The sequence below is a fragment of the Hypomesus nipponensis genome, chromosome 10, assembly GCF_054491055.1.
Source record: "Hypomesus nipponensis isolate SF chromosome 10, ASM5449105v1, whole genome shotgun sequence".
NCBI classification, from domain to species: domain Eukaryota; kingdom Metazoa; phylum Chordata; class Actinopteri; order Osmeriformes; family Osmeridae; genus Hypomesus; species Hypomesus nipponensis.
This window is the reverse complement of record NC_140370.1, coordinates 2,998,149-3,023,748: the sequence shown is the minus strand read 5'-3', so window position 1 is coordinate 3,023,748 and position 25,600 is coordinate 2,998,149. Positions and strand designations below refer to the sequence as shown.

Here is a 25,600-nt window from a genome sequence, read left to right as displayed (position 1 = left end):
GATGGGTGGTAGTAACAGTCTCATAGAATCCTGCAAGCTTTCCTGAGGCATCATGTGTGGTAGGTGTCCTGTAGGGCTGGGAGCTTCTTGCCGATGATTAACTCAGCAGACCTGACCACACTATGTAGGGCCTTGCGGTCCCTGTCTGTGCAGCTCTCATACCACACTGTAATGCAACCAGTCAGTATGGTCTCTATTGTGCATCTGTAAAAGTTAATGAGGATGACTGAGTCCATGCCAAACTTTTTCAGTCTCCTCAGGAAGAACAGGCATTTCCGGGCAGCTTTAACTATACTGTGTGAGCAGACCAGGTGAGATCATTGCTGAGGTTCACCCCGAGGAACCTGACGCAGCTGACCTGCTTGCAGCTGACCTGAAGCAGCATGCTCCTCCTCCTGCCGCCTCCTATAGTCCACAATAATCTCCTTAGTCTTGTTGACATTGGGAGGTTATTGTCCTGGAACCATGATGTCAGGGTATCAACCTCCTCTCTGTAGGCTGACTCGTCACTGTCAGAGATGAGTCCCACGATGGTTGTGACGTCAGCAAACTTAACGAGGAGGTTGGAATTGTGCGTTGCAAGGAGAGCAGGAGAAGGCTGAGCACACAGCCCTGGGGGGTGCCTGTGTTGGTGATCAGAGTGGATGAGGTGATTCTCATACATGTAGCCTATATGTATTCAAGGTTTTTCATGGTCTAGCACCATAGCCTACATGACTGATTTACAAAGTTTGCATCAACATTCAAGGGCCGGGTTTCCCAGATTCGTTAAGAAGCTCTTAACGCTAAGAGCTTCTTGGGAGCATTCTAAGAGCGTTCTTAGAACGCTCCTAAGAAGCTCTTAGCTTTAAGAGCTTCTTAACGAATTTGGGAAACCCGGCCAAGGTCTCTCCGCTCTGGTGATCAGCTGTGTCTGTTTGTCCCTCGATCTCACCTTAAAAGTAAAGATGACGGAGCTTTTGCGATGGCAGACCCTAGACTTTGGAACAAGCTTCCACCTGAAAGGACATTCACATAACCTTCCTCTAAAGTGTGTCCTGTACACACACACACACCTATATATTTTGATATTGCTTAACTGTAGCTATATAGCTTTTAATTAATTGCAGTATAAATTGTACAACCGGCATGTAAATTTATCTTATCCTGTCTTTATCGGTTTTAAATGCTTGTTATATTCTTAAGCTGTATGTATGTGATTTTATCAGCTCCATGTACAGGATATACAGTACAGTGCTTTGGTACCCAATTCGGTTTTTGAAAGTGCTCTATAAACAAAATTGCATTGAAAAACACCATGTGGAGTGCCAAGTTGCAAAATAAACCTTAACTACTTAAATGTGTCTCCAAAAAATCACAAATGTCCTATTAGGACAACCAGTATTCAGCCATAGCCTATATGAAACGTTTTTATTAGGCACTTAATGTACAGGGATGATTCCTCCATCCAAGATCCGTTACTTTTGCTGGTGATATTCTTCCCTCACCTCTTGTCCTGTTTGGGAATAATGTTCAATGGGAGTAAAGTTGTGTATAATAATTAATCAAAAGGCATTCTCAGCTTTAAACCATAACAGCCTGACAATATTTGATTTACCTTTGATGCTGATTTTGATAGACCATTCCATATTGATGGGCGACCGAGGCTGTGGCTGATTCGTCCTCTCCCTGTTCTCCTCTGAGCCCGCCATGGCTGGGTTGATGGCTTCAATAAATGCAGGTGAGTAGACTGGCTGCCCCTCATTGCTGGTGACCTGGAGGAGCTGTGGACCACACTCTGCTCCACAAAAACTGTCAAGGGGGACTGAGACCGAAAGGTAGCAACTGTTGGCAGACAAACTTCTTCTTCGGTCAGTTGGTGTGTTCTCAAGTGAGGATGCTACGTTGATAGTCTGGGTTAGCTTGTAATTTCTCTCTTTATTTCCCTCTTCGACCACAAGGAAGTAGTTGGGAATTTGGATTTCCTGTGTGTTAGGGGTGCACACAGGATTAGCCTGTTCCTGAGGTGTCAGTATTGATGGATGGCTTGTCTGTGTACTTGACTCCACAATGGAATGTTGGGAGGTTATTTTAGCTAACGTGACATGTTCTGGTCCTTTTTTTGTCTCTGGAGCCAGGTGATAAAGGGTCCAAACTTGGTTGACAGAGCTTTCCAGGGTGAGTTCTGCATCTGGAGTCTTGTGTCCTGCCCCAAGAGTGACAACCTGGGGCTTCTGCTGTTCCTCCCCATCTGGAATACAGGAACACAGTGTGTGGAGCAACGCTATTATGATAGGCCTCAATGGGGGGTCAGATGGCTGAGTGGTTAGGGAATCGGGCTACCAATCAGAAGGTTGCCGGTTCGATTCCCAGCCGTGCAAAATTACGTTGTGTCCTTGGGCAAGGCACTTCACCCTACTTGCCTCGGGGGAATGTCCCTGTACTTACTGTAAGTCGCTCTGGATAAGAGCGTCTGCTAAAATGACTAAATGTAAAAATTACTAAATGCAAATTATACAGTTCTGACTGGAATGCTAGTTTGCTGTTAGTGTTAGTTGTCTAAGTTAGAGATGTACAGTAAAGTGTCAAATGTATTGTCTAAATACCTGATAGGCCCAGTCCCTGCTTAGGTAATGTCTGCAATGTTTTAGAGTATGGAGAAGAGCCTCGGACTCCCCAAGTCATCCTGGCATTAGAAACTTCCTCTTGATTTGATCCTTTCAAACATCTAGTAGAAGACTTGGACACAACTGAAACAGCCCATATGCAAATAAAATCAATGTTTTATCACCTTAGGACAACTGAATACCGTAAAGAATGTTTTTGTATTTCCACACCTGATTTATTTCTCTGTTGGTCCGACTGGGAGAGTCGCTTCATCAGGTAGTTCCTCTCAGAAATAGCCATATTAATGGCAGAAGCTGCCTGGCTGCCAACCCTTTTTCCTCGCTGCTTCTGGTTATCAGAACTATGAACTGAACACAGAAACTGGGGCGTGACAGCCCACTCCTCAGACATCTCGGTGGCCAGTTCCTCAAGAACCACGTCTTGCCCAGTTAAGGTTGGAGGCTTTTCATTGTCCACAGACTGTGTTTCCATTGTTAGCTCCTCAGTCAAGACTTCTGTTTGGACATTCTCTACATGAGGATTGATCGGGTCTAATATGTCTTGTTGTGACCCAGGCAAGGGTGATACCGAAGAACCTTTTTTGCTGTTCTCTGTGAACAGTTTTACCAGTTCTACTATTTGAAGAGCATAATCAGCAACTGACTGGACAGATTGCAGTTCCTCTGTTCTCTGAGCTTCCAGGAGTTTACCACCTAATAGTGAAAAACAGCACAAATGTTTGCCTTTTCAGCCAACAGGGGTCTGTTATTTGCTACTACACCCCCAGACTGCCATCAGAACAAAATAGGTTAAAGTAGGAATACAGATATATGAATGAATAAAAAGACAGAATACACAAACAGATGATAAGGTCTACTGACTGTGCTTAACATAAGCACAGTCAGAAATCCAGTTTCTTCCAAAAGTGCATGGTTATCTTTGAACAAACTCACCACTAATAATCTCAGATGACTTCTGTGGAGATCCCCTGGGAGCAGTATGTCTGTCTGGGATCTCTGCTGGTGTTCCCAAAGTCTCTTCTCTATGAGGGATCCTGCCTGCGGAAACTCTGTAAGCTAAACTGTCCACAATTGCTTCAGACAGCTTTAAAGATAATGCTTCCATTGCTTTCTCCATCTCCTCTGTCAGAGATGCCGAGCACTTTTCATTGTCAGGAAAAGCTGAATGTGGAGTTGTTGCCGTTGGAATCATTTTGGTTGGTTTCCTCAAAGACTCCTCCACGATGCCATCCATTGCAGATGTTGATGGGGATACTTTCTGTAGTACACTGGAAGAGAGGTGTCTCTCTAGTGCTTCTGCTAGTCTCCTAACAATCTCTCGTCTGCTGAGGATCGTGTCTGGAGATACTCTTTGGGCTGATCTAATTATGTCTGTTTCAGAATGAGCCTTCGCAGAAACATCAGTGACAGCACGTCCTTGCATGTGCTCTTTTTCAAGATCTAGGTGTGTCTCAAGCAGGGTTTCAAACAGTTCCTTTTTGTTCATCTTCTCAGAATGTACCTGTCTGTTATCAGAAGGGGTTTGGGCTGTGATTGAGCTTCCTAAAGTGAAGCTTGTGATCCCTTTAATTCCAATGTCAGAGTTAGTTTGACCTGTGACATCACTGGGTGAGGCCCCGGCTAGGTCTTCTTTTACAGCGTGGTCCATAACAGTTGGTGGCGCCTGCTTTGTCTCTGAAGATGTCAGTGTGTGACACATGTTATCTTTTGAAATCATTCTGGCAGGACCTGGTTGAATATGTTGTTTTTCACCAGTAGAGGACGCTCTGGAAAAGCTGGACATTGGTGGCACCACTGTGGCCTGACACATTGCCTTAGTTCTTGTTTCAATCACATCTAAAACAAAAACAAATTGTAAGATGACACAAAATAACATTCTATTCTGTCTATTCTGTTGAATACTGTCGATTCCTATGTATGGCAGTATCTACTTTATACTTTACCTGACAGAAATGACACTAGTTCAGACAGAAGGGATGCCTGTGGATATAATCTTGGATATGTGCAAATCTCTGGTGTCTTTGTTATTCTTTCCACACTCTTCTGATGTCTGACAATTGATGTTTGTGGAGATACTCTGGAAAATACTCCAGTAGATGTTTTTCTTTGTGGTGCCTCTGCTGGTCTCACACTCTCCTCTCTGCTAACGGAGGACACACTGTCTTCCACTTCCTGTACTGCTGAAAAATCGCTTTCCGTGACCCCACTTCCTGAACAACATGCACAGACAACTAATGAAATGGTCTTGTTTTCTGATCCAATGACCACTGCTGTTTCTGATGTATTACTGTCTGAGCACCTATGAATCACTGGTGGAAAAACTCTCTCCAAGCAAGTACTTGGATAGTCCATCTCTGCTTTGTGGGTCATACATTGAGACACATCACACACATATTCTCTTTTCAATAAAGCCAAGGATCCCTCCTCCGTTTCTAAACATGACCGTGGTCCTTCCTTAGAGGATAGTTGTCTGTTGTACACCTCAGGTTTGACCTTTCTGGAGCCTATGGTTTGGTCCTGTGATGTGTTTGAGCAAGGCTGACCATCAACGTCACAAACAGAATCTCTGACCGGTTGAACACAAGCTACAGCAGATGATGGCTGAGAAATCATCTCCGAAGATGTAGCTTTGCAGGTTGTGAGCTCATTTCTGCCCATTGTGGAACCTGGATGAATAACCATGGCAGTTCCACTGACTACCAGTTTTACTGCCAAAACAAAATAAGATATGATTTTAAAACATTGTAGTTCCAACAGAAAGAGCATCATTAGCCTACAATACATGTACAGCAGTGCACAATAAAATATTAAGGGATTTAACCTGAAAGTGAGGATGATCTGGGAGTGACTCTGGGAGATACTCTGGGAGATACTTTGGAATGTATTCTTGAAGGCGTGTCTTTCTTTGGGGTCTCTGCGGTCTTCCCCAAAGTATTTTCTGTATTAGGAATCCTGACTGAGGACACTTTGTGTACTGCTCCAGTGGAGGCTTTTCCAGAAGGAGCACTATGTGTAATCATCTGGTGACTTTGCCCTTCTTGAACAGATGAAGAAGGATACTTCTCTTCCCTTGACGGATCCAATTGGACTTTTGTCATTGCCGGTCTCTCCACACTTTCCTCTTTACTGGGGATCCCAAATGAGGACATTATGTAAGTTACTTCCTGTACGGCTGTAAAAAAGGGATCCACCCGATAAGATGGATATATTCTCCCTTCCTCCTGTAAAAGATCTTTATCCCTGCTTGACCTTATCTCCGGATCAACCAAAGTCTTCCCTGTAGCAGAGGAGAGCTCTTCCGTAATCGGTGGGTTAGACAAGTCTTCAAATGAGGGAACCTTATTAAATATCACCACACTGGAGACCCCCTCGCTATCTTCAAACCGCTGTCCGACAGTGGCAAGGGGAGCTGTGGAGACCAGGTCACACGTTGGAGAGCTACTGGCATGTGGTTGAGCATCACCGTGGAATACGAGCATTTCAGGGAGGTTCTCTGAGTGAACGATGATCACATCCTCGGATGGAGCCCTGGAGGCGCAAATCAAAACTGTACTGTGAAGGTCATTAACATCATTTACGGATGGAGCTCTCTGGAACACTGCAGACTGGACCCCTGACATCCTGTCCTCGTCTTTCTCCAGGGACATTGGGCCAAGCTCCTCCCAATGTTCACTGCTTTCATCAGTGGGAACATGAGTATTGGGTTCTTTATGCACAGCAGAGGAAACTCTCCCTGAGTTTGTAGGGGGGTCATGAGTGTCCTGCTTGCTCAGGTGACAAATGTTTGAAGGGTTTTGTGACATGGTGGCTGATACCGCCGCAGTTGACAGGTGGGATGCAGCAAAATGTTGTTCAGTTTGTCTGTGGGAGTAGTCTATCAAAACATCCTCGGCAAAACAAGGGTGAGAGGCGATCCTTTGGCATTCTGTTTGGCCTGTGATGATAGGACAGTATTTTTTTTAATCATAGTATGCTTTGTGTGTTTACGTGTGTGTTTGTGTGTGTGTGTGCCTTACAGTGGCTGTGCATGTCCCTATCTTACCCTTTGATTCCTTGAGGTAGGTTGATAAATCTTTAATGCTAAAATCTGGGTGTTCTACAAGGTGAAAACATTATATTAGTATACTCCACTGCACACCAGACCTGTGTGTGGTGAATTTTTCAATATACTTACATTTGCACTTGCATGCACACAGTTCTACATGTTCATCTTGATTGCATAATAGTGGCCCCACTGCATTTAGAATATGTACTGTACCTTGCTTCAATTCTAGAAGCTGGGTGCAGTATGAAGCAAGGAACTCCGTCACATTGGGTGGTTGCTCCCATATTACTGCCTCGCCGACGGCCACAAGCAGACTCTTAAGTCCGAAAGGAACTATGAGAGTCTGTACGGCTTTACTCATCTTTGCCACCTATGTGATTTTATGGGTGGTCAGTCCTCACATACACAGCGTTCGCCGCTAAATCATACGTCATAAAATACACGTTAGGAATTAACTGATACTGAATTACATCGGCTACTATTCTTAAATTACCTTCTCCGCAAGTCCATTTTCAAAACACGCGGTCGTACATTTTCATTCCTACCATGTAGGGTGCAGTAATTGCCTACAATTAAAAAAACAATTGTACAGGTTGCATTGTCATAATAGATCGCGTGGGTACCTACGTCATTACTTTATAACCTACTCGCATGGAAACAGTTGGCAGTGATTCTATACGTTCGTAAAGTGGTGACTATAAGTGAGCCACGTAGTGCTACTATAATCATTCCAACATTGACATTTTGGTCTGAAGATAATATCAGCAATAGTAGCTCACTTAAATTCATACACACCAAGATGGTCTACGAACATTATTTACAGTAAACAGTTGTGACGATTGCACTTAGAGAGAGAGAGAGAGAGAGAGAGAGAGAGAGAGAGAGAGAGAGAGAGACGGATAGAAGTACAGAAAGGCAGACAGACCGACACACAGACAGACATGTCAGATAGACAGATAGATAGCAACACACCAAGACACAGTTAATAGAGGAATTCAAGGCAACTGCATTTGTGTTTATTTGTTACTCATGGTAAACCATCTTTAGGCCCAGCAGATCAGGTCATTTTCCTGCAAATACACAGTGGGACATAAAAGGTACATGCATCCATAACTGGACCTCATAACTTTATTGGAGAATGCACTCCTGTCATGCATGTTACAAAGATCACACTGTCTGAGTGAAATTGTGTAAAAACAAACAAACAAAGAAGTTCACTACAATACCTTCTAAACATATTGTTTGTTGCAATGAGGGCAGTCAGAGGCAGACACTCCTGTTTACAAAGTAACATCCAAATCACACTGCTGTTTGTTTGATTATTATATTATTATGGCACAAAACATCAATGCGGGTCTAAAGTGTACCAATCAAACCTACCATTATACACTTGCAAAGGGATTTGTTGTGTCCCCTGCTGAGTCCATATAGGACAATCTATGAAGCCAAACCATAGATAGAATTAGACCTTGTGTATATGTTTGTTATATGTTTGTGTTACATGAGTGCTAGGAGCATTCCACGAGTCAATGTTTAAACATCCTGGTAACTGTGTCTTAATTAACTGTACCTTGTGTGTGGTGCATTGTCCCCTCTTGCTGGATTAGTCTCCTGGGGCAGACGTCTGTGACTGTGACATAAGATGAGGGCCTGTCTCTCATTTCACCCTCTGGGAATTTATTCGGCCTCAGGTTCTGCTGACTGACCTTCTGCAGTATCACAAACCTTGAGTTTGGGGGGTCAAGCTTCAATCTGATGGCACAGTGGCAAGGGCAAGATGACAGAGGGGCAAGGGTTGGAGATGCCATTTTTGAGGAGGGAGCGTTGGTTCGAACCAGGGTCTTTAGATGAGGAGGAGGACAGGAACGTGGCACATCTTTTGACACGGGGTGTGACCCGGCGACTGGATGAATGCAGACAGGGACATTAGAGGGGATGTTTCCCGGGCATAGCTGACCTTCTGGACGCACTAAGACTCTCTTGCTGTTTTCTGGCAGTGAGTTCATCGGATCGTTTATGGGTCCCTTTGACAACTTTAATTGTATGTCTGGCGGTGCTTTGGAAGTCGTTTTGGCCTTCTCTTTTCTCTCTGGGTGAGCTTGGGTACCATCCTGTCCAGCTTTAGAGGTTTTGTTGTTTTTAGTGGAGATTCCTTTGTTAGGCTCATCCACTTCTATAGATGAGAATAAATTAATATCTGTAACCTGGCTAACTTTCTCTCGATCATTGGCAGACATGATATAGTAAAACAGTCCCATAAAATTGTTGCAGCATCCAATCAAATATCCCATCAAATGTGTTCTTTTATAGATCCTTGATGTGACAACAAAATGCTTTCAGTCTAGTTCATTTAGCCCACATACATTTTTTTTTCTTACAACTTAACAAGTTTGAACCCTGATAAAGAATATATTCCTTACCCCATAAAGCATAGCAACAGCTTTTAGGTCTCCCATCCTGATAGTGACAGGTGTCTGATGATATGTAAACAGATTGAAAGAATCTATGGCTCACCACACAATGAGTTAACTAATTTGCTCACATTTGTTTTGTTATACAAATTGGTGTTTAAAATCTAACAGAATAGTATATTCCTTACCCCATACAGCATAGCAACAGGTCTTATGCCTCATGACTTGATGGGTGCAGGATGTTGAAGGCATCAGACCCAAATTATCTTTGGCTCAGCCCAAGTAAAAACTGGGCAGTGCCGTAAACTGCAAAGCAGGGCCAGATTTAAAGATAAATTGTGACTGTTTTCTTTTCAAAACTCCAGAGGTGATTCAGGAAGTTGTTGCTAGGCAACATGGATCTGACATTCCTTATGGTCCTACTGTTATTGAATGGGACATGGCACGTGGCTATGCACTTACATCCAATCCCATCCCAAATCTGTAAGTATTCCATAATTACTACTTTTCATATTTTTATCATGTTAATCATAATATTTATGGAACATATTTATGGATTCCTGTGTTTTTACAGATATTTCTTAATGAGTTCATTGGAGACAGTTTTGTGATGAATTTCTTGTTTTATTTTAATTTATAATTTAATTGGTGATGAGAAGTCTGCAGGAAACAAAATGGCAACAATTCTCTGTGGCATCCCTAAAAAGAGAAAGTAAGAGCATGGCTTTCTATTAATTTATAAAAGCCATTGCAAGACACAACTATAAAAAAAAACATTAACATTAAGTGTTTATTTTTGTTATTAGTATTATTGTTCCTGTGCATGAAAACAGATGATACATGGGATCAATGTAATAAGCTTACATTATATCCAGATCAGTTGCCCTGAGGATAGCAGTTCATGGCAGACTCTGAAAAAGTAGAAGTTTGCACTATGACATGCTCATTTAAAAAAACAATATGCACTATAGTATCTGCCTTGAGATTGATGAATACATTGATAAGGCCTACCTGGATTTGTGTTGCTGGTGACTAAGCCACTGGTGGGGATGCTGTCTTTTTGCTTGACCTCTCCCTGAGTGTTGGCAAGGGGCTGTTCTAAGGAGCCCATCTGGAGCAGACCCCTGTGACTATCACACAGGAGTCGGGAGCTCTGGCACTGGTGCATCGATGTGCACTGAAACGGGCACATACCTGCCCTGTCATGGAGCTGGGGGGTGCAGAGGAAGGAGTCCGAGTGGCCTGCCTGAGGCTGGGCGACGGGTCCCATGGTGTATGCTGGGCACAGAGACTCGGCCATGTGAGAGCCCTGGCTGCCATGGAGGGTGTTCCAATTCAGCAGTTGGTGCAAAATGCAACACTGCCCACAGTCCTGGCACACGGGTAGGTTGGTCTTGTGGTCAGGGCCACAACGCAGCATGCCTTTGGAGGTGTTGTTGGGGCAGTCCATTTGACCTTGAGGCTCCGGGTGACTCAGGTGGCACAGCCGCCAGTGACTGCCTGTTCTGCTGAGAATGGTACACAGGCACTTTTGTCCCATGCCTGCCACAGACGTCATCATGTCAATAGATCTCTGGTGACCTGAAAAGGAAAGGAGAAAGATAATCTTGCAGTGGATGGACACCCCAATATCACTGTAATGATCTGTGGTCAGATAAAAGGGACATCCCATAACAATTTCAATGAGGGACCATGTGATGTGAAATGTCTTACTCGGTCTTTGAGAACATCCATTGTTTATGGAGTCAGGGTGCAGCTCGTTGTTGAGCATTGCCTGGCGGGCCTGTGGCTGACACACAGGGTGCTGGAGAGTACTCTGGTTGTATCCAGCCTCAGAGTTCCCTGTCCCACCCTGTGCGCATGGGTGTAGGCACAGCATGCAGTGGCCTCTCGTTTCCTGTGCCATTGTGGCAGATGTGTGGACTGGGCTGGATGTGGGGGGCATCTCAGAGTACGGCATTGAATTTGCCCAAAAGCTTGGGGTACCGGGGAGGCCTTGCATTCTTTTGTTGTTAGCAAACAAATAACTGTGGGTCTGGGGGATCTCCTGGGACACGGCTGGGGGCAGCCCAGAGCTGGAGGTGAGGGGTAGCTCCGCTGGGGTCACAGGAAGGCAGACGAAGGGGAGGCCCTTGGCTTCCTTGGGCCTCAGGCCCAGTTGACACATAAGGCTGGGTGTCCTTGCCAGCTCTATGGGCAGTGGGAGGTAGAGCAGATAGGGGGTTCTGGTCTCTTCTGAGGTAGGGGCGGGTTCAGATTGGGCACTCTGGGCCTCCATGGATGTGGTAGAGGGAGGGTCTGGCCTTCTTATGGTGCTGGGAGGGGACACTACTTTGAGGTTCACATGAACAGGGCTGGTCTCATCAGTCACGACAGCAGGAGTGGAGTCCGTCTTCACAGCTGCCGTGGGGTGGGAGCGCGGCAGATTGGTTGATTCTGTTAATTCTGCCGTAGCAACAGGAGGACTTGTCCGACAGGCGGAGTTTGATTCGCTCTTCGCAGCCGCGGTAGTGGAAGCAGGGAGACTTGGGTCGTCGGAGGGCTCTGTGTGCAGGATAAGCTGTTCTGGAACTCCAGTCTTCCCTCCAGTCTTCTGAGCGGGAAAAGTAGGAGTCTCTTGTGTTTCTGCTGTCGTCATCACATGGGCCATGTTGTCAGTGGTGGTGGCTGGGAGGAGGGGCTGAGGTTTGTCAACCTCCTCCACAGTACAGCAGGGTCCCACTACCTTGTTCTCTGCTAATGATGCATCAGCTTGGAAGATGATCAAGCCAATGTTGTCCTCTGTTTGGACGAAGATCTGGGAAGCTCTTGGGAAGATACCTGTTTGGATCACGACCGCATTGACTCTGCTTTTAAGTTGGCTGACGGAGACCCGCTCAAACAGGGCATTGCCGACTCGAGGGCAGGTGGAGTCTGGATCTAGAGATTCCCTTGAGATAGAGTCATGGGGGAAGTCTTCTGGGTCAATCTTGCGGCGGTACAGGGCCAGGGTGCGGGCCATCTCCTGTGATATATACCCCGGGGACAGGCTGATGGTGGTGCCCGACACACAGCCCCCGCGATCATTCTGTTCCCCATCAGCAGACTTGGTACTCTGGTCTGTAGTGCTCTCTGGGAGATCACCTACATCACAAATGGCCTCCATCATCTGAGTGCCTGCCTCCAATTCTTGAATTGGCTTTGTACGGGGAATTATTTCAGAACCATGGACAGGGTCATCTGTTATAGGTTCAGTTTTCATCTTGAAGACTTCAAGAGGAAAAGGAAATTAGACCTAATTAGAAGAGTTAGACCTTCTGAAATAGCCTAAAGATATTAATCATAAAGGATACAATACTTATTTTCACTTACAATGTGAGCCTATGGTTGCCTTGAATTCCTTCACAAGTTCGTCCACACTCAAACCTGGCTTCGCTGTCATACACAATGCAAACAGAGAAGTCAGAGGCGAAGTGTTTGCATTGCCATTTGTAGCTATACGAATAAACGACATTTTGACCACAGCGTGTATTCAGGCTCACCCGTTCTGAAGTCGACAAGTTCTTTGAAGAAGATCGATGCAAAATCTGCAATATTCGTCGGTTGATATCGCACTACGGCCTTGCTCAGCCCCTCTACTACAACCTTCAGCCCCGGAGGGATAACAACTGGACGATGTCGCATCTTTTTTGCTACAGATGTTACATAAACATAAAAAAGTTCGAAATAGTCAGAGAACAGTAGGCTACTTCGGTCGTAGAATATTTTCCCCCCATATAATAAAATAGGGTATTGTAAACTTACATGTGACAGGGGAGATCAAGACCCAAGCTGTTGTACAGCGATTAATAAAAGGTTTTAAATTTTAGGTTAACTCTGAGTTGCCTGTCATTAGCAATTGCGTCATAGTAGCACTATTATAGAATTGTGACGTACACGTCACCTATTTAAAAAAGTTGGAACGCTAGTCAAAATCTTTGTCAAATCACTGTAATATATATTTTTCACATACAGTATATGTCACATTGAAAATGCCACATGAAATGCACAAAAATGTGGATCTGAGAGATTTATTATCTTACAACAAATGTACATACGAGAATCTATGCAACAAAGGAAATCCAGTTTCCAGCAAATAAAATGAGTGTACAGTGTTCATTTTGTACTCTCAAGTGACAATGACAACATAATTTAGCTAGCAAATACAACGCTCAGTGCAATCATATCTGCACTGATACAAAAAGTCCCTTCAAAGATAAGGAAGGGAGAACAGGGTGAACTAGTTACTGTACAATGGATGGTACTTTTCATTCTTCTACATTTCTATGTATACATACAGTATTGGTTTGTCGCCACCAAAGTGATACCATGGTTGTCATCCAATTCACAGAGGGCATTAAGGCCAGATGGCTGAACAGTGGGTACGTGATAAGAGATTGTCAAGGAGACTACGAACTATCAGGTCATGGCCTGACATTAAACGAGTTTCCCGGTGAAACGGAAAACAAACGTCCCTTTACTATTGCTTGTTTGTTTGTCACAGCTAAAGCAAGTGTCGTACTCACGACACTCCAGCGTGTTACTCCTGACTACCTCATACAGAATCAAACTCGTGCAACTTTAAATGAAAATGTAATAGGTCCAAAGAGAGTGAATGTGAGAATCAAGGGGCATCCGTACCGACTTTTTTGAATGGTGTCCTGCTCAGTGAGAAATCAACCAGCTGAGACACATCACAGTAACACTTGAGCAATTGTACCTATTCTGTAAACACTCACTGTTAACTATTCATTACAAATGACTGGTTGGCACATTGTTCAAAAACAGAGAATAGTAAGTAACAGTTGCCCTCCAGTGGATGACTGCAGAGTCAGAAGGGTGTTGTGGGGCCTGAGTGGTCATTTGGCCGACCGGGGCTGGGGTCACGGTGGCGTTGCCTCCTTCACCGAGGCCAGTGCTGAGTGGATACGCACATGGAGCCTGTTCTCAAAGTCATAGCCAGCGTAGTCCTCCTGCAAGCACACACACACACACACACACAGTCACACAAAGGTCAAAAGTCCGCAAACGGCTAAGAAACTAATGGGGTTGCCTCGTACCTTAGCCTGGAGCATAAGGGATCTTCCCTTTCCTGCAGACTGAAAGAGAACAGACCGGTTAATGAAACATCTTTATAAAGTACACTTGTGTCATAGTATCAAGCGCACTGACACCTACACACAGCTCTCACCTCTGGGTTGTCCAGCAAAAGGCAGCCTAGTTCGTAGCAGGAGTACGGCTGCACGTACGAGTTGTTTTGACGACCCACTTCATCTCTGGCAGCCACTTGGAAGCACTGCGACGTTGAATCCATCCGCCAATCAGTCATCGGAGAGATTCAGCAATCAAGCAAATGTAACACGCCACCTACAGTCCATACGCACGCAGGACGTTCAGACAGACGTACGGTCCTACCTGAATGGCGTCTTTGGTGTTTCCTAGGCACCTGTGAATGGCGCCGAGCAGCAGGTTTTTCAGGTCAGCGCACGAGGTGTCGTCTATTTCCTGCAGAACTGAGAGCACATTAGAGTATTAGTGGCTGCCTTCCAGACAGAAGCTTGTCAGAGTGGAAGGGTTCACAGGAAACGTGAGTTCAATACTCGTCCTCACTGACATGCAATGGAATCTCTGTGTGTTCCAATTGCTACAGAGACTACTGGACTGGAATAGTCTGGAGCTGGATAAAGACAACTAATTGTGAGGGTTTGCTGTGTGTATGTTGGGTAGAGTTTGTAGGTGGAATCTGGTATTTTTTTATATTGATATTGATATTGGTTGTGTTATAACAATCAGTAGATCAGCTATTGCACTATTGTTTGTTCATGTATTCTATCCCATGAAGCACTCACATATGAAAGACAGAGTTTCTCTCTCTCTCCATTTAGCTGGTTGGTCATACCGAAACTTATGAGACAGAACCGTCTTCCACAGTGTGTGTGTGTGTGTGTTTATGCTAGTTAGAGGTGTGAGTGAGTATGTGTTAGGTAGGAGTGTGTGTGTGTTTTCACCCTGGCTCATGGTCTGGAGTTTGGAGGTGGAACAGTTGGGCAGGGCCTTCCACAAGTACAACACTTCTATCACTCCCAGAATACAACGATCCTTGGATGGAGAGTGTTTCCTTAGCTTCTCTGCCTGTAAGTAGAAGACACACATGCGCGCACACACACACACACACACACACAGCCCCCACCATCAGCTTGCTTCATTGTTGACAAGAGGAATTTGCGAGCAGGCACACCTACCCTCTTCATGGAGAAGAGCTCAATCTGATTGTTCTTTCGTTTGAAGAGCTTGTGGATGTCCTTGAAGACAGCAGCGGCTCCCTCCAGATCCCCTGTAGCTCCCTGGCACACTGACACACACACACACACAAACACACACTTGAGGATGGAGCCTCAATATAGGCAGACACAAACCACTCACAGACCATGATAGGTATACAAAGATAACCTTGCGACCCAGCTGGATTTATGAGATCACAATGATTCCAACATTATTTGTTTGTGCCCAAACCGCAGGGGTTGCGGGCAGCTACGGGCAAGGTCGAAGTTAACCCAGGATGGACAGTGATAGACAGATGGTTCCTCCAATCAACTGCCAAGTACGGTTTGAAAGCACCAAACTAAGTTCTATGTGCTTTCAAGAGCTACACATTTTCAAGAGACACTTTAGCTACGATGTCTTTGGGAACGGCCCGTAAAACTAAGATTCGTTGTACGATGGATTTGACGATCAACTTAGGTTTACGACGCTTTCGGGAAATGCAGCCCTGGCTAGCCAAGTTAGCAAGAAGCTACTGTTGGCTCTCTGCTTAGATAATGTATGAAAGTCGAGTAGATCTTGGACTAGGCAGAGTCAGAGGACTCCTAATCAATACGCCTCCTCTTTAGGTTAGAAGATCATCCTAAGGTATGACCCTGCACTCCCACACCCTCCACCCAGCCTCAGCACGCTCACCTCCAGTCAGGTAGGCGTAGTAACACTGGGACCACCTGGACTCTGTCTTCAGGCGCTCGAAGGCGCGGTACGCATCCCTGAAACTCAGCTCGATCATGCTGCACCAACCTGAAAACAAAAGCACCCAGAGGAGCCAGTGAGGACTGGGCCTTTCCCCTGGGGGGAATGCAAGGAGCAGAGTGTACCTATTTACCTATTTCATACAAGCATACGTGCTGAATCTCCCTCTGGTCGGTGGCCAGTTCTAAGGCGTTGTTGAAGGACGTCAAGGCACTGTTGATCTGACACTGGGAGATGGGATGGAACGCACGTTAAAAGGGGGGAGGCACCGCGATCCACCAGGGGTACGGCAGGGTCGATGGGTGTCTCTCCCGAGCGCAAGTGGTGTCCGCGGGTCTCACCTCCAGGCGCTGCACCCTGCCTTTGAAGAACATGAAGAGCGACGAGTCCGGGTAGACCGTCTCCCTGCGCTGGAGTATGGCCTTGGCCTCAATCAGGCCCGCCTGCGTGTCCGAGCCATCGAGGGCGAAGAAGGGCTGCACTACCGTATGGTACCACAAGAGGGCCAACCTGCCACGGGAGCACAGACGCAAGACGAGTTGGAAAACGCCACAAGGGGGATTCCAGAGGGAAGCAGATTTTCCTGAGGGGAGCATTCCGAGACATGCATGAATGAATACTAACATACAGAGCCCGTCACAGCTTGTCTGCTGATTGCAGCAAATCTCGGAGATATAACCTAGTTACCCAACGCCCAGCGCCGTCTTAGACGAATGAGCCTTAATCACATGGTCTGGCGTTCAACGCGTGGCGTAAAAGAAAGAAGGGCCTTGTTCCACTGCCAGGCCTTAAACAGAGGCAGCATTGCAGACCCTCATGGGTACAGATCTATAATTAGGGCTGGTCATGCTAGCCCACAGATGGCAGGGGCTCCAGTAGAGACACAGCTCTCCTGCCCTCCGCTTTAACTGTGTGTGTGTGTGTGTGCACGTGCAGGGCAGCACTTACATCATCATACAGTAGCTGAGTCATACATTTTCTCCCCATGACAAGATCAGCGGATACATACATCGTTGGAGAGATACCCACTGACCTTGGCTTAGAGTTACCTAGACTTAAATACCGTTTTCATTTTCCTCTCCACTCCACCTCCATCTCACTGACCACACTAAAGGGCTGTGGAAGATGCTGCTATACCAAATGAGAAATCTTAACACGCCATAGAACAATGAAGGAGACGAGAGAGGGTGTGCGGCGTGTGCACGTCTACTCACGTCGCGAGCGGAGCCTTCATGTCCTTACTTTCGCTGGCGTACGCGAGGGCCGACAGCCCCTGGTGCCGGTCGCCGGGGAAGCCCAGCAGGTTGACGATCTTGAGCAGGTGCGGGGGCACCATGGAGATGCACAGGTGGAACAGGCCGTAGCCGAAACTGACCGAGCCCTTCAGCCTGTCCACATCCTCGGGGCTGACCCCGTCCAGGCCCCCCGGGGCCGGCGGAGGAGGAGCCGCCTGGTTCTGGTTAGGCTGGTGGAAGGAGGGGACCGGGGTGGTGGTGGGGGACGGAGCTGGGGAGCCCTGCTGGTCGGAGGACCTCCGCCGGGTGCCGTCCTGCAGCAGGCTGATGTCACTGTAGCACTTGTTGTACATCTTCCATGCCTTGCGGAGGATCCAGCCTCCTTTGATGTATGCTGGGAGGAGACGGAAGAGGAGGTTATGGGTCAGTTGTGATGGTTTAGGGTGTACGCAGGACATGCATCTGGTATTGCTTGCTAGGCGGTTTCCCCAGAATGTGCTTTGGCTGCGCTCTGAGCTCTTTCTAATCAGGATAACATCCACTAGCATGTATGGCTTGGTGGTCAAAGAGTAGCAAAGAATCTAAAGTGTCCATGAAAATGTGAACGTGACCTGGCAACCAGCAGTCTGACCAGGAGGACTTACACACTAAGGATTCACATGCCGGCGCAATCAACTACATCCGCGTTTCTCATCCTGGCCCAGAGGACCCACTGTCCTGCATTTTCTAGAAGTTTCCCTGGTCCAACTCACCTGATTAAAATGAATGGTCATTATTAAGCTTCTGCTGAGCTTCATAAAAACCCATTCATTAGAATCAGGTGTGTTGGAACAGGGAAACATCTAGAACATGCAGGACAGGGGGTCCCTTAAGACCAGGGTTGAGAACCACGGAACGACGTCATCCCCAGTGAGCTCAGCGCTCACAAGTGCTTGTATGACCTGCAAACCAAGCATGCTTATAATGCTGATAAACCAGTCAAATGGGTTTGCGTAAGGTTACCCCATGGCCATGTGCGAAAAAGCGGAATTGTGATTGGCTTAAACCGAACAGTCCCAGTCGGGGCTCGGCACCAGGGGGGGGGGGGGGGTGGGGGGGGCGGTGGGCGTACCTGATAGCTCCTGTTTGATGAAGGAGAGGACAGCCAGGTACACCTGGCAGTCAGCCACGATGATCTGTCTCTGGAGCCTGTCCACCACTACCACCCCAGACCTCTGGGAGTCCATCTGAAACACACACACACACACACACAGGCAGGCGGGCACGCACACACACAGACACACAAACAGGCAGGCGCGCACACATGCACACGAGTACCCGCACATACAGCACACATGCCCACATGCGAACAGAATAGCATTTACAACGTGTAGCACTGCAGTTGTTTGGGCTTGTTCGCATAGTACAGTAGAACCAGTGTGCTAAGAAGGCACTGGTAACGACAACAGGAACATGCAAGACTATGTTATGGTTGTAGGTTTGCTTTGGTATTAGTCATACTAGCAGGTGTGTGTGTTTGAGTGTGTGCGCTAGCATCATAATGGGTGGAGTTGGGTGTAATAAGGTAGGTACTGTATGTTCTGTTGAAGATGGGTGTGTATGTACAGTCACCTGGGTGTGTGTATGTGGGGGGGGGGGGGGAAGCTGAGCATCACATACATTCCTCCTGATCTTGTTTTTGATGGTCTCGATGACTCCGGCATTGTCGCTCTCACACAACTTCTCAGTGGCCCGCAGGTCCTCAAAGGCTGTCTGCATCTTCTCCTCCTCGAACGTCATCATGGCGTTCTGCACGCACACACACACACGCACACGCACACACACACAGATCAACAACACATCACAGCCACTCTCTTGCTGGATCACACGCAGCACAACTGAATGTAAAAAATAACCTACAAGCATTCATACTAGAGAGAGCGCTGTTCCACTGTTCTCATGTTTTCACATTTCCGATCTCGACTAAGTGAACTCTTTTCCAATTAGTATCAGGTATTCCTCATCAGTGCTTTCCAGTCAGCCAGTTAGCCTGATGGCTGTGAATCATTGATGACATGAGTGAGGGGAGGCAGCAGGGGTGACCAACTAATATCAACACCACAGGGGGAACACCGGTGTTCGATTATAATTGGATTCAGACAGTCTGTATAGAGAATGAACTACAGGAAGAGCCAAGTAAATGTAGGCAAGGTCTAAGTAAGGACTACATATCAAGTATGAAAGCATGACTGTGGAACACAGATGTAAATAGAGGGATTCTGGGACATGCACCTGGAGATGATGTGTTGACGATATGTTGGATTTACTCACCAGGAAACTGACAAAACTGGCTCCAAAACTCATCAGGGGACTGTGAGTTCTGAGAGGCAGAAATAAAATAAAAAAGAAATTACAACCAAGAGACAAACAAGGTGGCGAAAAGTGCTTGCCTTGTCGATCCACATACAGAAACGTCAGATCATGTTTCGCCAGCACAGAAAAGCTAGAAAAGATCAATTCCAAAAAAATTGTTGAGACAGGAGGGCTGAGGTGAATACAACATTACTTTCGACCAACAGTACTACCTATGATCGTTGTTAGATGATATTTTGTCTTGGCAACACATTGAATAGAGCGTGGAGAGAAAGATTTGAGAGATGTCAAGAGGTCAGTCTGTGAGTCAGGCAAATGCAATTACACAGTCAATGTGACACCTTCCACCGAGGGCTCTTCACTGTCTCCAGTTGTGCCCCAGAGGAACACAGAGAAAACTCTCGAATGGTCGTAGATTTTCAACAACATGGCAACTGTCACATTAGTTCTCTTCATCCGGGGCGAATGTGGAGATGCCGAGCTCTGGGCGGAATGTAATTAGAGGGAGACGTGACATTTGAGCTGTCAGCAGGAGCAGGAAAGGTGGAATAGCATCTGGCCCTGCTGTGTGGCATACTGTAGTTTATCATACTGGCTCATCCAGACATGACAGTCAATATGTCTGTGTTGTTGACTGTTGAAACAGTCTGTGTCCAGCCTAAGTTCAGAGGTAGTCTGAAGATAGTGTTGGCGCAGCTGATGCTGCATGGGTCCTACACACGACCATGAGTTATCCAGAGACAGACACACATGACAGTGAGGACTGGAGTCAGTTCTGTGGCATGAATGCAGGTTTGCGTTGAAACCTTACAACGCCAGACGCAATACTGCTGTAAGTGTACTACAGCTACTTACCCTAGTTAGACTGACTTCACACCATGCAGCACTGTAGTGCATCATCTGTATTGGGATGTAGATCTATAGCCCGGCCTAAGTACGTTGCTTTCTACAGGGGTGTGTGAGGATAGTCATGGCATTTTACAATAGTTTGAGAGCTCATAGAAATCTGATATCTGGTCATGAGCGAAGAGCAAGAAGCGGGGGAGTCGAGTGTATGCACAGCGGAGTTAAGTTCTAACATCACAAATAACTAACGTCTCAAACATTGCAACTAAAAGCTGAAAAAATGCAATAGTGCATTTCATTCAAGAAGCAGGAAGACCACGTTTTTATTATATATCATATCAGCCTACTTGGTGCTACCACGTAAAAATGAAAACAGTATTTTTGCGGAAACACAAGCCTCACGCATACTTCACCGGCCTAGAAAAAAAATTACAGGGGGGATTACAGGCCCGGAAAACAGTGTGGAAATGTCCTGTGGTTGATCTGATACAGTTTTGTAAACACGTATTGACTAACCTGTATTTTCTGAACAGTTCGTCACTCTCCCTGAAGCCGTTGTTGAGAAGCATATTAATTCCTTTCAGTGCCAGTTCTGCGTCGTCAACGTGATCCAGTTTTTCTTCCACATATTTATGTGCTCGATCCGTGGGGTCCGCCATTGATCTCTCGATCTGTATTTATAATCACTGACGTCCAAGTTTACATGCAAAGCACGGATATCAAACCAAAATCCACAACGGAGAAATGGAGCTGACACAGACGACTCGATGGAGGAGGAAGGTTGTCTGGATTAATGTGTAGCCCAAATGATTCGTAGGACTTGCTGTATCTGTCATCAACCCATTTCTGTCCGAGCTTAAGTAAATTCAAGTTCGCAATGATTATTTCCTTATCTTACGGACTTAACTACACCCGTCTTTCAATACCGTTTGTAGCGCCGGTTTTTCACCAAGCGGGTCCAGTTGAGCCTTTGGGTGTTGTTCCTGCTTCGTTCGTGAAGGGAAGCATGCCGTGTGACAACAGTGATACAGCCAATCAGCGTTCGACAAAACCATCTAAATGTCCAAGATATCCGCACAGCACAGTGTATATTTTGGAGTGGATTTTGTAAATGTATAATGTAAATCTACATTGCATGGGGGCAGGTTGATACTGTCGTAAGGATACTTTTCTTCAGTCTGATCTGTATATATATTTACACTAAATATACTCATAATAAATGGTTAATATAATCTTAATAATATACATTCATGGAAACAGGCATAATAGTTGTCAATAGTTTGGTAGTGATTGATACCTTAATGTATCAAAAAAGGACTGATGACAGCACACAGCTGACACATTAAGCCAACCATTATGTGTATTTTTGCTGAATTTTGAGTCAACTAAACCCAAGTTGACCTTATTAAATGACATAGGCCAACAGGTCAAAGAGCTAATTGGTTTGAAGAAAAATGTATAATAAAGCCACACAATAACATTGGACATGAACATGCTATTCTTTATAAAGAAATTATCGTTAAAGATTGCACAAATAAAAACATCTAGCTATGGCCAATCAATTAACAACAGACATAAATAGGACGATGTGTAACTGCTTACAAATGAACAACATGATCAGAGGCAGGAATGCATGCACAGTATCCTCCTAATATATTATACTATACTGCATTGTTCCGTAGTTTAAGGTAGATTGTGACCACATGTCAAGGATTGTGCTAAATTTTGTATTTATTTTGAAATATCTAGTACATTTATCTGTACACAACCTAATCTGAGGTATACCCAAATTCAATGCAACATATTTTCTGGATTATTGGAATTGAGCCATGGTCCCAAGGGAACCTAGAAAAGGTTCAAATGATTATTGAATCAATTACATATAGTGCATTATAAAGACATTTCAGACACATTCGGAACATATAAGGCAATTGAAGCATACAGTACATGGAAATGGAGTTTGATATACGGTATAGGGCTATACAAAAAACGCTAATACATGTAAAACCATGTGATCCTAAGGTTGTCTGAAGTGGAATCATCTTGTTCAAACCAGTCAGCAGGTTACTGTGAACTGGCCTCTTTACAGTACAGGACGTACAATGCATCAAAGGAAAACTGGGATTGGCAGACATTGTTTTTTGTAGAAAGCTGGGAAGAATGCTAGGTGTCATACTGTATAAATATTCCTTTCTTAGTCAGAAAATTAACAGGGAATACCGTACTTTGGACTGAAAGTGACAAGTATTTTGTGTCTTAAAGTGCAGGGTAGCTTATTTGGTGAACTTAATCAACTAATCAATCACTCTAACCGTTTTTATCTAGATTGAGCTAAATCCAGATCAAGAAAGACAAAGAAAACGGAGACACAAAACTGCTTGAGAAACTAGATGCTGAAACACCCGAATATTAGAATATATTCAGTAACAAGGTGGTTATAAAGAATGTACTGCAAAATAAATACAGGGATAAACAGAATAGTTCCTCTCTCTTTGTTCCTGATTCAGAGCAAAACATTTGAATCTGACAACTCTATCCCACTCACTCACTCACTCTCACACACACACACACACACACACACACACACAGCACACACACATCCTCACACGTACACATTCTCCGTGACTGATTGCACGTGGCGTCCAGCGTGGGCGTGGTCCCGGGGTGTGGTTGACTGGAAGGGCCTCTCATCCGGATGGACATTCGCGGGTGTTGACTGGACCGAACACCCCTGAGAGCTTCTCAAAGGAGACCAGGTTCTCGTTGATCTGCATGTTCTGGATGCAGCCCAGGAAGGAGGAGGTGACCGGGAGGCTCGGGTGCCTGGACACTTCTACACCGGAATGAGACACAGCACACTGAGCTAGTCTGGTTGGCACCATCAATAGTACTGTCAGTATCACTTGTTATGGAAGTTTGTGTTGGTAAGAGGAGAGAATGTTTCGGACAGATGTGACCTTTGACTTTGAGACCCACGGAGAAGGTGTTTAGATTAGGAAGTCTTTATCTAATGGGAAAGCATCAATGGGGGGTTTCTTGTTGGTCACTAGCTGTCTAAGGGATTGATAATGCCTGAAACCAGATGCTTGACACATTTCCATAACACACTACAAACCCCATCAGGCCTATGGTCCTCACCAGCAATACTCTGATTCCAAGCCAGCCACTTCCCTACCCCATCCCCTAACTATGATGTGTGCTTCAGTCATACCCACCAGGAATGCCTCCCACATATAGCGGGTCATTGGTCAAAGTGGAGGAGGAGGAGGGTGGTCCAATTTTATAGTGACCGACAGTGTCCACATGCATCTCCACAACGTTTTTCCTCTTGATTACTAGTATGACAGAGATACAAACAGGCCACAGTCACTTAAAAGAGAACGTATTTACAGTGTTTTGGAGGTTATACAAACAGTTCAGTACAGGTTACTTTGTGGCTTAATAGTGTATGTGGTAAGGACTTTGTAACATACCTGCTACTTTATGGAACATTCCGTCACACAGTGTTTGTTTGGGTCTAACAGACACCTTAAATTCACCTGCTCCATTGTTCACCTGTGCCACCACCTGGAGGAATGCAAGTATGATTTTAGAAAGGCTCCCATCCATATACCTGCTGGTCTTTATAATGTCTACAGCCTTGACACTGGAAACCAGTGGACACAAATCATATCACTGCTTCACAAAAGCCTAAGGACCAGCAAGTGGGAATGACTGTGTTAATGTCCGTCTCACCTCTCCTCTAAGCATGTAGAGGCTGAGGTGATGGCCAGCGTCGGACCGAGGTCTCGGCTGGCTGTCCCCCACGTGCAGCAGGACCCCACTGTGACCGCGGGGACGGAACTCAAACACCAGCTCAAAGCTGGATCCCACAACAAAGGAATCATCTAGAACAGGCAACAATGTCATTAGCGTCTTGGCTCCCTTCCCTATCCTAATCACCCTCATAATCATCATCATTAGTAATGGGGGTTGAAACGTGGTATTGACACTCACTGATAATGACATATGCCCCCTGTCCTGAGAAATAGGCGCCACTCTGTGTCTGTCCTTCAAAGCAGGGGCTGGCACCATGGTTGGTACTGGGCTCTGGCATAGGAGTTCCATTGTTCTTAAAGTTGCGGACACAGCCAAACACGCTTTGCTTTGGGAGGATCTTAGACTACAAGGAAAGACAAGTTTGATGATTATGTTGTTGACTTTAGAATCGGACAACTGTATCTTTGTCACGGTAAACATATCCTTATCTTCTGTGTGTGTGTGCGTGTGTGGGAGAGAGCGTGAATGACTGATTGACTGACTAAGTGCACCTTTAACACTGAATGTAAGGACCCTGGGGCACTGCCCAAATAGACAGGTGAGGACAGCTCCATGGATGCAGCCTCATCGTTGGTCAATTGACCATCCTGGGCCCTGATGCCATCCACAACTAGTCGGAACTTCTTCTTCTCCAGGCTGAATATGACCTGCATCGGGCGACATTGCCACACAGTGATTATCACAGATACTTAGTTGAAAGACCTGAAACTAAGAAATGACCTTGTGAATAAAATGTTATAGATTCAATTACATTCACTAACCGAGTGCCATTTTCCATCATTGTACTTCTCCCTGTTGAAGATCTCCTTCTTTTTTCCTACAGACAGTCTTATTCTACCCTTGGACAAATATAGAGCAAGGTGAGATTGCCCCCTTCTGGTGGCTGCATAGAACAGCAGACCCTCAGCAGACCTGGTCCTGACGTCCAGGGAGAAGTGAGGCCTAGGAGAGGAGGGAGACTGGTCAGGCTTTTATGCACACGTGTGTATGATTTGTGTGTGTGTGTGTGTGTGTGGGGGGGGGGGGGGGGGTTGGGATGAGGTGGGCTGTCTTCACCTGGTCTGAGTGGTTGTGGAAGGAAGGCTGTAGCTTAGTCTGCTAACAGCACCCCCTACATGGAAGGCATGTTTGACCTGGGCAGGAAGCGTGCACACAGACAGACTCTCATCTGACACCTCCATATGGCCCGTCTACACAACACACACAGGTCACAGTTAGACTTCATACCGGATGAGCTCATGTACAGCAGTT

General features: G+C 45.8%; 4 protein-coding genes across 7 annotated transcripts in view; all 4 read right to left on the bottom strand.

Annotated features, from left to right (window-relative positions):
* Positions 1–1,373: 1,373 nt before the first annotated feature.
* On the bottom strand, positions 1,374–9,387 carry LOC146270829 (uncharacterized). Its single transcript, XM_084708451.1, has 16 exons — positions 9,251–9,387; positions 9,072–9,125; positions 8,222–8,824; positions 8,032–8,088; positions 7,878–7,927; positions 7,624–7,721; positions 7,145–7,217; positions 6,865–7,021; positions 6,649–6,702; positions 5,428–6,540; positions 4,550–5,314; positions 3,540–4,442; positions 2,817–3,299; positions 2,586–2,729; positions 1,598–2,230; positions 1,374–1,495 (listed from the first exon to the last, which is right to left on the bottom strand). Exons 8-16 carry the CDS (start codon positions 7,010–7,012, stop codon positions 1,458–1,460), a joined length of 4,281 nt encoding a protein of 1,426 aa, XP_084564577.1. The 5' UTR covers positions 7,013–7,021; positions 7,145–7,217; positions 7,624–7,721; positions 7,878–7,927; positions 8,032–8,088; positions 8,222–8,824; positions 9,072–9,125; positions 9,251–9,387; the 3' UTR covers positions 1,374–1,457.
* A 136-nt stretch (positions 9,388–9,523) lies between these two features.
* Positions 9,524–12,945, bottom strand: LOC146270828 (uncharacterized). 4 transcript variants are annotated; one of them, XM_084708453.1, is made up of 7 exons: positions 12,846–12,945; positions 12,584–12,733; positions 12,414–12,476; positions 10,776–12,311; positions 10,074–10,643; positions 9,927–9,973; positions 9,524–9,761 (listed from the first exon to the last, which is right to left on the bottom strand). In XM_084708453.1, the coding sequence occupies exons 2-6, from the start codon at positions 12,723–12,725 to the stop codon at positions 9,939–9,941; spliced, it is 2,346 nt and encodes a 781-aa protein (XP_084564579.1). In that variant the 5' UTR covers positions 12,726–12,733; positions 12,846–12,945; the 3' UTR covers positions 9,524–9,761; positions 9,927–9,938. The 4 variants fall into 4 exon arrangements, with proteins under 4 accessions (XP_084564579.1, XP_084564581.1, XP_084564580.1 ...); XM_084708455.1 differs by having other exon boundaries at positions 10,776–12,185; XM_084708454.1 differs by lacking the exon at positions 12,846–12,945 and having other exon boundaries at positions 12,584–12,839.
* A 150-nt stretch (positions 12,946–13,095) lies between these two features.
* Positions 13,096–21,523, bottom strand: ttc39c (tetratricopeptide repeat domain 39C). Its single transcript, XM_084708457.1, has 14 exons — positions 21,047–21,523; positions 19,643–19,691; positions 18,992–19,120; positions 18,444–18,558; positions 17,312–17,726; positions 16,439–16,607; positions 16,231–16,324; positions 16,038–16,145; positions 15,323–15,432; positions 15,089–15,212; positions 14,496–14,593; positions 14,272–14,376; positions 14,141–14,179; positions 13,096–14,053 (listed from the first exon to the last, which is right to left on the bottom strand). Exons 1-14 carry the CDS (start codon positions 21,187–21,189, stop codon positions 13,964–13,966), a joined length of 1,788 nt encoding a protein of 595 aa, XP_084564583.1. The 5' UTR covers positions 21,190–21,523; the 3' UTR covers positions 13,096–13,963.
* A 487-nt stretch (positions 21,524–22,010) lies between these two features.
* LOC146270826 (laminin subunit alpha-3-like) overlaps positions 22,011–25,600 on the bottom strand; it is a 55,284-nt gene continuing 51,694 nt past the window's right edge. The window contains exons 70-77 of the mRNA XM_084708450.1: positions 25,406–25,539; positions 25,111–25,291; positions 24,841–24,996; positions 24,527–24,692; positions 24,266–24,417; positions 24,004–24,097; positions 23,746–23,865; positions 22,011–23,363 (exon numbers count right to left, since the gene is read on the bottom strand). Of these exons, the coding sequence (XP_084564576.1) occupies positions 23,218–23,363; positions 23,746–23,865; positions 24,004–24,097; positions 24,266–24,417; positions 24,527–24,692; positions 24,841–24,996; positions 25,111–25,291; positions 25,406–25,539 (1,149 nt within the window). The 3' untranslated portion in view covers positions 22,011–23,217. The remainder of the gene's footprint in view (positions 23,364–23,745; positions 23,866–24,003; positions 24,098–24,265; positions 24,418–24,526; positions 24,693–24,840; positions 24,997–25,110; positions 25,292–25,405; positions 25,540–25,600) is intronic.